Here is a 15350-nt window from a genome sequence, read left to right as displayed (position 1 = left end):
CTGTGGAGATTAATTAAAAGTACGATTTACTTAAGACCTACAACAATTTTGAGTGACAGCAAATTAATAGGCAACCACTTTGATAATAGAATAATCATTTTAGTAATCTTATAAGCAGAAGAGCCAAACAGTGGCTGGTTGTATGCTACTTAAATGTAAGTATTTGATGCTTTTCATTGTCATACGTGATAATAATCTGAAAATCTTTGGATTTTGGACTGCTGGTCAGCAAAAACATACCATTTGAAGACATCATCATCACTATTTTCTGGTATTTTACTGACAAAAGATTTAATTGATTATTTGAGAAAATAATGGGCAGATTAATCGATGAAAATAATCATTAGTCACAGCCCTATTTAACTAAGAAAATACAGACTTTTGGTATCAAATTACATGAACTGACACACAGTAAGTACCAAACCAGCTTGTGTTGACCCACATGTTATTCCATTCCATATCACTGAGAGTCTAGTAACTATAAGGTTTGTTTCATTAAAACAGAGACTACTAAGAGCACCTGCTGGCTGAAGATCATTAATAATCGCTGTGAGGTCAACATTAACGGAGCTACACTGAAGTCCCACTGCTGCGCCACACTGGGAGAAGCCTGGAACAGTCCCTGTGCAAAATGTGAAAAAGGTGAGACAATCAATATGCACCACTGTGCACATTTTAGTAAACCATTTAACTACATTGACTGATGTTGTGTCATGTGCTTCCTTTTTCAGATAAAATTTGTGGTAAAGGCTTTGCTAGAGTCAAAGGAAATGTCTGTGAAGGTAAGGTGTGCTTCAGTGCCGTATAATCCCATGTTTCATTTGAGACAATGTGAAACACTAGACCTGTTGTTTATGTTCTCTCCTCTGCTGCCTGTCAGATGTGGATGAATGTCAAGTGTTCCCTGGAGTGTGTATCAACGGCAAATGCGTCAACACACCGGGCTCCTTTTTCTGCCAGTGTCCTCCGGGAATGACTGTTGATGTCAGCGGCAGGACGTGCATTGGTGGGTACTGTCTGTGTGTTTTCCACATGACGTCATCGCACCGTCTTAATGCCCTGTCTTAAATGTATGTTTGGCACTTCTTCGTATTCTTAAATCAAACATATGTGTGACCTCCAGACCTGCGTATGGAGCACTGTTACCTTACTCATGATGATGAGCGCTGTGGGGCTGCGATCCCAGGGAAGCAGCGTGTGGACGCCTGCTGCTGCTCAGTGGGTGCAGCCTGGGGCCCTGAATGTGACGAATGTCCGGAAAAGGGCACTCCAGAATATGCCCAGCTCTGTCCTCGTGGCCCAGGCTTCTCGCATAGAGGCGACTTCATCAACGGCAGACCCTTCCTCAAAGGTACTCTACCCCCCACAGACTGCACAGACTGCATGAGTTGCTTCATTAATGGTCTCTCACCTCCTTTATCCCTCTGCTTTACTCTTTAGATATAAATGAATGCAGGATGATCAACACCTTGTGCACAAATGGAAGGTGTAGAAACACCATCGGCAGCTTCCGTTGTCGCTGTGATAACGGCTACGCTCTGGACTCTGATGAGAGGAACTGCACTGGTGAGTATTACTGAAGCAGTTAGCCGATTAATTGTCATTTAGTTGCATCTTTTTAGTAATTTATTAAGCAAAAAACTCAAATATCTGCTGTTTCCTTTTTCTTAAATGTGAGGATTTGCTTATTTTCTCTCTCCTGATATCAGACAGAAGTGTCAGCTTGTTACACTCTGTTTCCATCTTCAGTTTGACATTGCATCCACTCTAACAGAGGGAAAGGGAGATTTGTTTTTTCTTTAATCAATCACTAGAGACTCATATAGCCGCCTGAATCTTACATCATTTTAAGTCCACATCGATGCCTAGCCATGCCAACAAAAGTTTTTGCCAGGGTTTTAAGAGTGGAGCAGAGCAAAGTAAATACAACTACTGTGTCAGGCAATATTGAGAGATCATCAATCTGGAACGGCCTCCATAGCAGCGTCTATTTTGCCTATAGTGTTCAACAACAGCTTGACAAAGGCGTTAGTCCCGCCTGTGCTGCTGATTGGCTTATTGAGTCCCCCCACGGGTCTAATTGTTCGTATTTTATTTTAACCAAGAAAACACTGTTTCACGTCACGATGCCAGACAAGTCAGTCAACTTGAACTTGGTGGAATGGTCAGATTCAAGAGTCTGGACCCAAGAGTTTGTCTGTTTGATATCATTGTAAATTCAATATCTTTGGGTTTGGGGCAATTTGTAGATTGCCCCCAAGTTTTCAGTGCCATGGTATCGCATCGTATCAGCCGATATGTGAGTCAGGTATCAGAATCGGTATTTGGAGGGAAAAAATTGTACTGGAGCATCTCTACTTTTCAGTTACTGGCTGTTCACATACAGCCAATAATGTAAGAGCTGAAATACATGTGGTTGCTATTTTTGGCTGAAATGTTTGCTTCATATCTCAGCTCCATTGTATCTTTACAAGTCTAGCCATTCTTCATCAGTCCCCCTCTCTGCATCCCTCTGCCAACACTAATCACAGTAAAGTGGTGTAAAGCCGTTGCCTACATTCAGCTCATTCAGTCTAATGGGAGCCTGGCTGCTCTGGACTTGTTGGAGCCGGTCCCTGTAGTCTGGTTAGCTACATTACTGCACTATTGAAATGTGCACACATCATTTTAAGTTTAAATGCCTGTGCCGTGGCTTTACTCTGAAATAATTTATAGGCTCTTAGTCAGTAAATGATATCTGGGACCTTTTAACCCCATGTGAGTACGATCCTAGCCCAAAGTCTCTGTTTTAAGTGTTTCAAAATGTGGATTAAACTCAAAAGGAATCAGGCCTTTAGCTTTAGACTTTGTGAGAATCTGATTGAAGAGCTTAGGCTGTCAAAATCATCCTTGAAGTCATGTCTTAATCTCGTGTTATAGTCTGTCTTTCATGTAGTAATTGTTTGTTAAATATTTTGTAATATAATGCTTTGTTTGCCTCATATTTATTTCATTCCTTAGCTTCATCGCTTTTTGCTTCTGATCTTATCAGTTCCTCACTCCTGTGTTAAATCACTTTTTTTGCTGAGTTGAAAATGTCATGTTTTTTTGTATCTCTTGATATTTATAATAAATACAGGGATCTCTCTAAATGATTTTCTCTGCCTAAGTTCTGTTGTAAAGGGAAATTCCACCTTGCTGAGTTTTGTTGCTTTCCTGTCCTGCAGACATCGACGAATGCCGCATCTCTCCGGACCTGTGCGGACAGGGCAGGTGTGTCAACACACCAGGAGATTTTGAATGCGAGTGCTTCGAAGGTTACGAGAGTGGCTTCATGATGATGAAAAACTGCATGGGTGAGTAATGAATCCTCGTACATCAACAGCACGAGACGATTTGGCACAGTTACATGCAGAGACAGCACTCTGTCATATGAAATCATTTAGTCTGTGAGGACACGAATAACAAACTTGATCTCCCTAACAACTGCTCTCACAGACCCTGTTAAAGTGGTCGTAAAGGTCCATACAGGGAAGACCGGCTACATGACCCCAGTCCTAATCACAACCCAGCCGTCTCCTCTACGCTCCCTCTCGGGCCATAAGCTCTGGATGAGGTGCTTAGGCTAACATGCCAGACCTGGACCTCACTGTTTAGACGGCTGATGTAATCTGAAATTTGCAAGCTGTGTGCATTTGTATATACACGTGTGTGTGTGTGTGTGTGTGTGTGTGTGTGTGTGTGTGTGTGTGTGTGAGAGAGAGAGAGAGGAGAATTAAACAGATTTTATTTAAGCCCCTGTGGGGTGTTGAAAGGGGTCTAGTCTGTGCAGCCCAAGTGTCGTCATGATCGCTTCACAAAACTGCTCCATGAAGTCTTAAAAGATAATTGTTCTTTATTACATGCTTGACCTGCATGTGAGGGACACACAATCAGCTGCCCGGCAAAATGATTTTTATATGCAGTCCTAATGTTCTGCCGTCTGTAAAAATACTTATTGCTCTATTTCGGTTCTGGTCTGCCTTTGACGACGTTTGATTAAATTCTTGGGAGAAATCGTACACACAAAATAGAGAGTTGCAATACTTATTTTTGGCCTAAAGCTACCATTACACTAAGATTGGCGCGACAAAATTTACTTGCAGCTGGGACTGGAAATAATGTGGGCAGTGGTTGCAGTCCTTAGCTGTTGGTACTGACTGGGCTAGCTGGCTAATAAAAATAACCAACAAATAAACTCTTTATTTTTGTTCGTTCCCGGTTCTCAACATCACTGCCAGCCTCGAAGCTGCTGCTTGTATTTTTTCACCATGCAGTTTTATTAAGTCTTCCTAAAATTGGAGTCTCACTATTTTTCCAGTCAAAGTTTGACAGAAATGTATTTACCAATCTTGTGGGCTTCATTGGAAACTGATGACAGAAACTGAACTCGAACACTTAATATCTCCACTTGTTCTTCCACAGACATCGATGAGTGCGAGAGGAACCCTCTGCTGTGCCGTGGAGGTGACTGTGTAAACACAGAGGGCAGCTTCCAGTGTGTGTGCCCCGAGGGACACGAGATTGCACCCGATGGGTCGGCCTGTCTAGGTGAGTGATGAGGTCATCGGAGAGGAGAGACAGGCAAACTCTGCTTCTCCCAACTTTTTTTTTCTCCTTTTACGTCTTCTGTGTGGCGAAATTTAGTTTCTACTTTATTTTCTTATGAGATGAAAGAAAGAAAAAGGGTGGAAAGGTGATCAGTAAGACGAAACGCCGTCTCAGAGCAGACAGTTCGAATGACAAGTGTGCTTTGGATTGTCCCCTTCTGTCTGCCTCTGTTTCTGGCTCTGTGTGTGGGCTCACTGGGGCTCTGTGTGAGCCGGGAGTGTGTCAGGTCTGTGTATGTGCTGGATATATATACTTTGATAAATGGGCTGATTGAACTCTAGACCAGTGGTTCCCATCTGGTGGGTTGCAGTTCCAAAGAACATCACAGGTCCATTCTGAGTGGACCACAAGTGACTAACTAATGTGTCAAGTTTATAAAAAACACACTTTGTTTTGAAGTACGGTGAATTTCTGGTCCACAGGTTTTATTTTGAAGTAACATTTCCTGCTGCAGAGTGAGTGAATTAACAGACAACTACTTAACATAGACAGCAAACTAGTTCGACGTGGCCAAACGCAAGTATATATTCAGCTCTATGGACCTTGAACTAAAGACTAAGGAGAAATCTGGACCCCGTGACTGGACCAGTTGGGAACCACTGCTCTAGACCAATGTGTGTGTCTGCATGTACATTGACATGTGCTCTAAGAAAGGTCCACTTGGATCTCAACATAGTGTGGAGAAATGAGAGATGATTTTATTATTAGAGAGTTTTTATAGTTATCTAACAAAATAGAGCTTTCATTTTTCGTACTGTTTAATATTTTATTTAGGTCTTGAATGCGATCCTTTTCGATTATATTTTGGTATTGTAGCTTTTACTTGCATCATTAATATTTTGTTGTGTACTTTTGTTCTGAAATTTCTGGTTTTGGGATGCAGATGCGGTTTTGGGTTTAGGGTCCAGCCTTTTTTGTGTCTAGCTCTTACTGGGTAACTGGCAAAGATTCAGTCATCTTGTTGTGTATATACACTCAGATTTTTACCCATTTTGTAAAATACTCTAATGAAGATGATGCTGAAATTTGATAGCTGAATGACGAGCAAGTCTTCCAGTAAGTCAGTTTGTGTTCCTTTTTTTTTTTTTTACCTTTTGGTTATTTGAGCACGTAGTTGACTGGAAAAGTAACAGCAGTACACTCTCTCTACAAGAACAAGAGAAGGGCCTGACTTTTCTGATGATTTCTATAGATTCAACTTGCATGTTTAGTTTATGGAGTTGAGCTGATCATGCATTATTCACTGGGTGTCATTCTCATGACCTAATGCAGTGTGTGAAGGTTTCAGTGCATGACCTAATGCTCAACCACTGCCCCTTACGCTCATTTATTTTCTTTATTGCCACCCAAAGTAATAAAAACAATGAAACCATTATAGAAAACTGCCCACTTTATCCCCTCTCACAGAATGGTCTTCATTATCTCTGCTGAAGTAACAAGCTGAAGTGCTAAAATGATTATAATGATACTAAACTTCATAGCAAATTTCATACAGATGGACGTGATGCAGTGTGATTAATGGTGTCACATTCCTTGTTGAATGTGTCCTATTTATCACCATTAGGTCCTGAATCCATCATGAAACATCTGTCACAGTTTTTACTTGAACACTGATTAATGGTGTAATTTAGTGTGCGTAAAGACTTGAAACCATTATCAATTAGTCAATCGACAGAAAATTTAATAGATAATGAATTCCTTGTTTGTTGATTTAAACCAAAAATGGCAAGAATTACTGGTTCAAATGTCTCAAATGTGTCACAGTTGCTGTTTTTTTTTCTAGTCTCCTGTTGTATTAAAGTGAATATCATTGGGTTTTGGTTGGACAAAACAAGGAATTTGAACATCTCGCTTTGGGTTTTCTAAAAAATGTGATGGGCTTATTTTTATGGACCAAATGATTCATCAATGAATCAAGAAAATGATCGACAGATTAATCAAAAATGAGAATAATTTGTAGTGTCAGCCAGAGGTTGGGGCCTTGCTCAGTGGCACTTTGAAGGAAAATGATTGGTGTTTAGGAGCATGTGACTTACTCCATTTACTCCATCCTGACTTGCATTTTATGTCCAAGGATTTAAACATCATTTAAACATGCTGCTGGTACCTTCAGTAGGGATGGGAATTGATGAGATTTTAATGATACCAGTGTTGTTATTGATTATGCTTATTGGTTCTTTATAGCTTTATCCATTCCCTTAATAATTCCTGATCAGTTTTCTATGTTGAAAAAAAGTAGGATTACACAGTTTATGCATCAGTGCAACAGCTTTATTATATCTAAGTCTAAACATAGTGTGGATGAAATGAGAGAATATTTGCACAGTATTCATTTTCATTTAGTTTTCTTTTTCAAATACAAAAAATTTGCTAAGCCTACCTGTGAGGTGCTAATGTTATTGTAACAGGATATCTACCCTTGGTAATCAACATGCTGCTTGGTTGGGAATCGGGCACTTGCGCGTAGAGTGTCAGATATGTGGCATTCCTGCAATTTAAGCCCATGTTGCATAGGAAGATGTTCCAACATATTAATGGTGTTTCCACCTTTACTTGAAATGATCATTTTACAGACATTGCAGCAGCACGGTTGTCATCTTGACAACATTCGTGAAATGAAGCCAAGCTTAGAACCATTTCCTTGTCTCTGCTATGACTCCTTGTGTCCAGAAGCATAGCTGCATTCGTTTCGTATCGATGAAAGGAACTGATATATTATCATATACCGAATACGATTCCATTCCATTGGAGAATTGTAAAATTGGTTTTCAACTTTTCAGTTCCCATCCATAACCTTCAGCTTTAACCATGAGGGATATTCTTATAGATTTGTATGTATAAACTGTGTGTAAGAATTTGCTTTGTTCTTCCACAGACATCAATGAATGTGAACTAAGTGACAGACTGTGCAAGAACGGCCAATGTGTCAATATGATCGGCCGCTACCAGTGTACCTGCGACACAGGATACAAATCTACAGAGAACAGACTGGAGTGTGTTGGTGTGTATTGAACATAACACTGACTGTTTCCTGTCAAAGATATTCCTTTTGTTTTCATTGAGGCCATCTGAAGGTCAGCTGTATGTGACAGTGTCTTTTTCTGCCTCTCAGACATCGACGAATGTACCATTGAGAATGGCGGCTGTGAGACTTTCTGTACAAACTCAGAAGGAAGCTACGAGTGCAGCTGCCACAGTGGATACGCCCTGATGCCTGATCTGAGAAGCTGCACTGGTAAGTACCTCTTTATGTTGTTTTTGTGTCTCTTATTCTGTCATAATTTATCTCTTACACTGTGTCTGTTAATCTGCGCTATGCAGTTGGCAATTGTAACATTTTAAAAGGGACTTTTTCCTTATTTTCTGTCATATATTAAATGTTAAACGTTGCCAAAGTTTTGAATAATGAGGCCAACGTATGTAAAAGTAATCCCTGTGAGCAACTCCACCTTAATGCTTGGTTTCCAACATTTTCTACTCTTGAGACAAGCTGACGTCAGCTCATGATGGATTTCTTTATATGGTCATCAGATCGGCATTCTACTGCAGGTGTTTACATTATGTAGGTCACATTACTACGTGTAGCAACATGCTAACATTGGGGAAACATGTAAGGGAGGGCAACATTTTTAAGGTAGAAAGTGCCGTTTTATTCTGTTGCAGTTCCCTGGCTACAGTGATGGTGCAGAGACACCAGGGGCAGACTGGGCTTTTTTGGGAGGTGGGGCTTCAAGAGACAGGTGCTAAAACTTAGTGTTTCAGACAGAGGGTGAATACAGATGTTCCATTACAGACAGCATGAGGAAATAACGTGTCTTTAGAACATTACAGCATGTAAACATGTTCTAGTAGAAACTTTAAATACAAGTATAAACCTGAAAATGAGCACAATAGGTCCCCTTTAAATGTACTTTGCCGCATTTGTCGAGATGTGGAAACTAAACAGTAACTACCTTTCAATGATAGGTTTTACCTGTCAGAACATCTTCTAAAGATTGCAGATATGGTAATACAGAAGTCGTTTAAAAGGCTGTGTTTAGAGAGACGGGATTCAAGAGCAGGAACAGAGCAGGAAATCAGGAAACCTGGTTTATAGAGAGTCACTGCTGTGTGTTGACTGGCGCACGTTCAAATGATGTATACATTGGTGTGGCAGAGAAAATGGTGAAGGCCAAATCTGGAGACTATTATTATCATTATTATCATGATCATTAGATCCAAAATGATAGTAGGCTAAATGTGTTGTTCATAGACTAACTCCTATGTATTCCTTTAATTACTAGAGATAGATATACAGACGGAGATCAAGGCACTGTCAGGGTATTTTCAGTGTAGTTTGTGCCAAAGAAAGGCCGACAATTACTTCACACTTGCTAAGCTTTATATTCACGTTGTTGCACAAGCTGTGTCCTGAATTGACCTTGCTGACTTATGAGTGAAAAGGTAAATGTACTTGTAATGTCCTGTATTCTGCTCTGTGTAGGAATAACAAACCTGAAGTAGCACTGATTTATGTTGCAATCTTGATGTGTTCTTCTAAAAATTGTTTAGTAAATAATACCTCAACATATAGGCTTGTATTTCAAGGTTAAGACCATTTTTTCTTGTCTTCTACACTTTGCCGGCTTCCATTTCATTTCCGATCTGCCTCTCTGTCTTCAATCTTCAGATATTGATGAGTGCGAGGAGAGCCCAGACATTTGTGATGGAGGCCAGTGTACCAACACCCCCGGGACTTACCAGTGTCTGTGCTTTGACGGTTTCATGTCATCTGAGGATATGAAGACCTGCCTGGGTAATGGATGCCCATTTTATGCCTGAAATAAAAACACCGCAGCAGCAGCAGCTACACCCTCCGCAGCTCTACGCTTATTAGATCCTGGGGTTTCTCAGAGATTTACTGAAACAACATAATGATCATCTTAAAGGCTATCCAAGATATGAGTCACGAGAATAAGACTTAATGACTCAGATCTGTGAGTCTGTGTGTGAGAACAGAGTGTAATGTTGTTGTTGTTGATTTACAAGACAGTGAACATTGTCTTAGTTGGTCAGAGCAGGGAGGAATGCGTGACATTTAGACGTCTGGTTCTACTGAGTGAGAAAACAAAAACCTGCCATCCATGATGTCAGGATTTCTAAATGGGTCTGAAAACACATACTCTCTTATTGCAGTATTTTATAAAGGTAAACACATTTTAAAACCTTAACATAGCTTGTGATGTAATTCCCCTGTGACTCAGGTACATAAATCAAAGCTTATCAAAACCTGTGTGGCAGGTCGAATCAACAAAAGCTAACTCGGTTTTATTCATTGTCCTGAACTTTTCCTTTATTGTAGCTGTGTTTAGCAAATTAACATTCTTGCCCTTTCTTTGTTCCACTCGTCTTTTGCCTCCCTTTCTAGATGTGGATGAGTGTGATCTGAATCCAAACATCTGTCTGAGTGGAAACTGTGAGAACACGAAGGGATCCTTCATCTGTCACTGTGACCTGGGATACTCTGTCCGCAAGGGAACCACAGGCTGCACAGGTGAATGAAATAAACACACACACACACACACACGGAGAATTCCTACCCACAACAAAACATCCTGTCAATGGAAGAACGTGGATGGGAGTGAAAGGACGGTGAGTCAGTAGAGGGCTGCTGCTGATTAAGTGGTGGACGAGAGGTGTGTGTGTGGATGAGCATGTGAGTGTGTATGTGTGTGTGGTTTTGTTGAATAACAAGAGTGAAAGCAAGAGAGGTGAGAAATGAGAGGATGCAAGGAGAATGTCTGGCTAACCAGAAGCAGCTCTAACATTACTCACCCTTATTCAAGAGCTCCTGTCTGACTTGACGAGAAACACGCTTGCAAACACAAATACGTTAACTCACACTCATTCACATGTGTGAGCAGCAACAGCAGCAGTGAGATCAGTATCTCCTGTCAGATGCATGCATCACATTGCACCTTTGTTTATTCCTTTGTTGCTCTTTCATTAAGGTCGGTTAAACATTACGTGATGGTTGGAAGAGTTTTGCAACACGTAATCATCTGAAAGGGCTCCAGAACACATAAATACAAAGTCCATCCGGTCGGTTGGGTCCTTTTGCTCTTTTGGATTCGCTTCTTGTCGAGCCAGAGTTAAGACTAATTTATATGGCCACTTAAAAGTTTGGAATTGAAGGCTAGCTTGGTAAGTGATCGTAATCTGGCCTCTTCTCTCTGATTGAAATGAGTCAGACACACAGTCAGCAGCAGCACGTCTTCCTTCAGACGCAAATAAACAGCTCTGTCTGAAGTATGATTCAAACTCACTCACACTCCTGCTCATTCTAATCCCATTAAAATGTCCATACAGTATTTTCCTTGTTTTGAGAAAGCTGGGGTTGCAGTAAAGCAGCCAGTTCTGATTCACAGGTTTGGAATTTCGGCCCCAGAATACCAGGGAACCAAAACACTAATTCCTCTCAGGCAGGCAGGATGTCTTGTTATAGACATGTGAACAAAACCTGCTACTCTTTTTGGATTGGATCCCTCTCCAATATAGACAAAAAAATGCATAAGAAATCGGTTGTCATTGTCCAAAATCTTGATGTGACCACGTTGGTATGCGTGGACTAAATCCTCTTGCGTGTGTGTCAGTGTTAATGAGTAAGTGGTGCTCTCAAACCCAGATCTGATCCAGCTGTTGATGAAGCTCCCACAAGAATTATTTCTCGTTTTATTCCACAACACTGAGACCTCAGTGGGCAGGGTGTGAGGATTTGTATTGTATGTGCTCTTACAGAGACACTTTGGTGTCTTTGCGTGTGTATTGGAAAGTTAGGACTGGGTGGAGATCTACTGGGGGAGTTTACAAGGCTGGGAGTGTCTTAGCTTTAAAGAGAGGATAAGGGTAAATGAAAGCTTATAAGTATGTTGGCTTTATCATTTTTCAGCTAAATGACAATACTGTCAAACAATTTGAGCAATTACAGCGAGACTACACTTTTAAAAACAAGAAGTAACACAATCTTCCCTTTAAAGATGAAAAGTTAAACCTTTGGTTTCTTCAGTACAGTCAGCGGTTGTGCTTTTACAGTCTTAATTTTTATGGTGTGACCACTAGCTGATATTGGCTAATGTTAGCAAACTTTAACTATATATTGTTGTGCAACTGACGTTCCTGGGTCAGCTTGTTAACTTCATGACTCTTGTCTGCTTGTGCGACTATCACACTGCTTTTTAATATATACCATTATCCTGTTATTGACATTTACAGCCAGTTAGACCCCCTTTTACACCTTGCATTAAATGCATCTCGCATCTAGATTGTATCTGGATAGAATCTAACCATGCATTGCATTTATGCCTGGTAGGTTATTAGCATGTATCTCCACTGTGCACATTGAAATCTGATTGCTCTGTCCAGCTCAAACAACACCTGAAGTTAATTTTTACTTGCCTTTATACAATTTTTTTACATAATCATGCCCATGTAGCTGTTTACAAACATAATTCAATTTATACTTGGGTTCAGTTTGGTCACAATGCATTCCTGATGCATATTTTGTGACCTGCCCTACTCTGCCTTACTCTGCTTCTGATTGGCTTACCTTGACATTCTTACCCTAACCCCAACCAATCTCACTCCTCAAGTTCTGTACCTAAGCAATCCAACCAACGAAGGCAACAAGTCCTAGCCAGTCAGAGGGAGAGTAGGCCAGGTCATGCCTTTGCCATCCTAGAAAACACAAATTTGGATCCCTGGCCGATCAGATTGAATTTGTCCTTAGCGTAGTTTAGGTGCATTTACACTTGTACTTTCATGTGATCGAGCTTTATCCAATGCAATCCGATCACTCAGCTCAAAATGCACTTCAGTGCCAGGTGGAGAGGGGGGCACTTTATCTGACTCTTCTTTATTTAGTCTGACCAGCAGCTTATGGTGGCTAATGTTCGCAAACTTTCTGAGTCAGCTTGCTAACTTTATGACTCTTCTACTTGTGTTTTTAATCAGCTATAAAACTAAGAAATAAGGAGAGGAGCCTTGAAATCCAGAGAAAGGAGAATATTTAATATGCTTAATATTTTCTCACTATTTTGTCATTGGATGGCTCCCCTACTTTTCTTTTCTTTTGTAACATAATAGCGCTTACTGCAGGGCCAGGTTGTCAGGAAGGCAGCCATACAAGCAGGCATTTAGACATCTAGCAAGACAGGCAGGCAGACAGATTTACAGACAGGCAATCAGGCAGGCACACAAACCAGGAGACAGCTACATGGCCAGGTAGGCAGATGTGTAATTCTCCACTATCCCTTTTTATCCTTTTTCTTGCCCTTCGTCTGTCAAACATTAGCCCTGGTTAAATCAAGCCTCTTCTTTGACACCAGCTGTGACCGCTGACACGTTTCTCGCATGCAACAAACCCCTGTTTGCATTTTACATTTCCACATGAGAACGTGTGTGTTTGTTGTGCTCTCCCTGTCATCAAAGGCTTGGGGGAAATGATCTTTAATTCCATCTGTAATCCAGGGAGATTCGTTTGCTCCCAGCCCTCATATTAACCCCGTCATCAAATGTAGTGTAAATATAATGTACCCTCTCCTCAGGAAGGACTGTAAACCAGCAGCGCTAATCTCTAATTGACAGTGTTTTGAATTACTACCCTCACAAAGATACACACACACACACACACACAAACACACACACACACACACACACACACACACACACACACACACACACACACACAGAGGAGTGTGTCTCATTGGCTGATAAGTCCTAACATCTTGATCAAGTTCACAGCATGGCTTCCCTTGATGTACAGTGACACACACACACACATACACATTTCTTCTATCAAAGCTGTAACACTCAGGCCCAGGGCCAGGGCCAGGTATTGTGTTGATAAGTGTTTCACAGGGTTGTTTTGGCTCATATTAGCAGTAGTCATTGTTGCAGCACCATACAGGCTTTTTCCATTGTGCCATGTAGTTGATCATGTCAGAACTACCCAAGGAACAAGAGAGTCAGAGCCACATTCACAGGATCTTATCGCCGCCAGCTGCTTCACTGAGATCCTTATTGGTTACACCCTACAGGATGTAAACAGCTTTATGGGTAGGGCAGATTTTAATAGTAGCCAATTTAATTGTTCCCATTAATTGTTGTTGCTCATTTATTAGAATCCAGGGACATATACAATAGCTTAGCACATATAGAGAGGTATTTTTATAACCACATTATCTACTAAGTACCTCAATATTTCATCCGTTGGCAAAGTTCAGATATAATTATAATGGTTTTGCCGTGAAGGAATGTTTATTTGTAGAGCTGGCACATTACCACGTTGCATTTTTATAGAAATTATATTTGGGAAAGATTAAATTTCCAAACTTGACATCTGGGGGTGGTGAGAAAACCGAACATGAGCATTTAAAGAGGGCTGTTACAAAAGCCTCATATGAGCGTGCAGTGTCTGTGGGTCTGTGGGTGAGGAGGGAAATCTTTGCCTAGAATAACCTCAGAAATACTAGTTCAGACAGAGCAGACAGAACAAGGCCTGAGTATTAGGATATCGTTCTCCCGCTTACTCTTTTTTATAGCTCTCTGGACGCACTTGCACAATGAAAATCCAGAGACTGGGTCTGCTCATTAAACCTCTGCAGGAAGGCTATTAGTATCAGAGATCATGAGAATGTCTCTGTGCCTTCTGCTCTGAAATCCATGAGTGAAGACAGTGACCCAGAAAGACTTAGTCCTGTCGTCTCCTGCTGCTGTCTTTATGCAGTTCAAACCAAGCATCAACTCACTCCACAATGCCAAGAACCCCACTGGAATGAGAATGCAGACTCAAATCATCAGACCATCAGAGTCATGTCTGTTTTTCTTTACATGGTTTCTTGTTTGCTTCCTCTCCAACAGATGTCAATGAGTGTGAGATCGGAGCCCATAACTGCGACAGACACGCCACCTGCACCAACACAGCTGGTGGCTTCAAGTGCAACTGTGCTCCAGGATGGATTGGCAACGGCCTCAAATGCACAGGTAAAAATGCTGCCACTCAATGGGTCTATTGAAATAACATATATAATCTGTAGTATCTGATAGAAGGAATGAACATTTCTGTAACACTTTTTTCAACATCCAAGAGTGAGGAGATGAGAAGATCATGTTAGTAAAACCAAACAAAAGGTTAAATATATTTTTCCTTTTCTTGTCAGGGATGACAGAAAGGTAAGTTTTCTTAAAGTTGGTCTGAAACGACCAAAACCAACAATTAGGTGATCATATTAACAAAAAATGCCTGTGTAGTTGATATACAGTAGCTTGCAGTATTCCTTTGTGCTACATTACAGTGTGCACTACCACATATAGTGTAGTGTTTCCCATATAATTGCACAGACCTGGTGGGCTACCTGACGAATGGGAACCCCCACCAGGCCAAAAAACTTTATTTGTAATGCAGTGTTTCCCCTATATTCATAGCGGTGCACTGCATGCTGTTAACTGCAGTGGTGTACCGCTGTGACTCCATGAATGAGGCAAGTGTCTGTGGTTAGTTCAAATGTCTATAATAACAGCAAGACAAGTGAGAGTCCATTATCTTAATTGCTAAAGCCAGCTGAACAGGTGAAGTGAGGATAACATTGTCCGTAGGCCACTGGTAACAACCAGGCTCGGTAGTGAATGGCACGCTATAGTGCTGACAGATTTGGTGTTTTGTTTTTTAGCTGAGCTAGACCAGA

General features: G+C 41.0%; 1 protein-coding gene across 2 annotated transcripts in view; it reads left to right on the top strand.

Moving 5' to 3' along the window:
• The window catches only part of fbn1 (fibrillin 1), an 86441-nt gene that overhangs the window by 34598 nt on the left and 36493 nt on the right, over nucleotides 1–15350 (top strand). For both annotated transcript variants that reach the window (XM_049592856.1, XM_049592845.1), the window contains exons 22-33: nucleotides 505–642; nucleotides 732–782; nucleotides 881–1006; nucleotides 1124–1351; nucleotides 1441–1566; nucleotides 3207–3335; nucleotides 4444–4569; nucleotides 7505–7630; nucleotides 7742–7864; nucleotides 9299–9424; nucleotides 10037–10162; nucleotides 14527–14649. In XM_049592856.1, coding sequence (XP_049448813.1) covers nucleotides 505–642; nucleotides 732–782; nucleotides 881–1006; nucleotides 1124–1351; nucleotides 1441–1566; nucleotides 3207–3335; nucleotides 4444–4569; nucleotides 7505–7630; nucleotides 7742–7864; nucleotides 9299–9424; nucleotides 10037–10162; nucleotides 14527–14649 — 1548 coding nt within the window. The remainder of the gene's footprint in view (nucleotides 1–504; nucleotides 643–731; nucleotides 783–880; nucleotides 1007–1123; nucleotides 1352–1440; nucleotides 1567–3206; nucleotides 3336–4443; nucleotides 4570–7504; nucleotides 7631–7741; nucleotides 7865–9298; nucleotides 9425–10036; nucleotides 10163–14526; nucleotides 14650–15350) is intronic.

Source organism: Epinephelus fuscoguttatus, linkage group LG2 (assembly GCF_011397635.1).
Source record: "Epinephelus fuscoguttatus linkage group LG2, E.fuscoguttatus.final_Chr_v1".
In the NCBI taxonomy this organism is placed as follows: domain Eukaryota; kingdom Metazoa; phylum Chordata; class Actinopteri; order Perciformes; family Serranidae; genus Epinephelus; species Epinephelus fuscoguttatus.
Note: the sequence above shows the minus strand (reverse complement) of the source record. Positions and strands in the feature narration are given on the sequence as shown.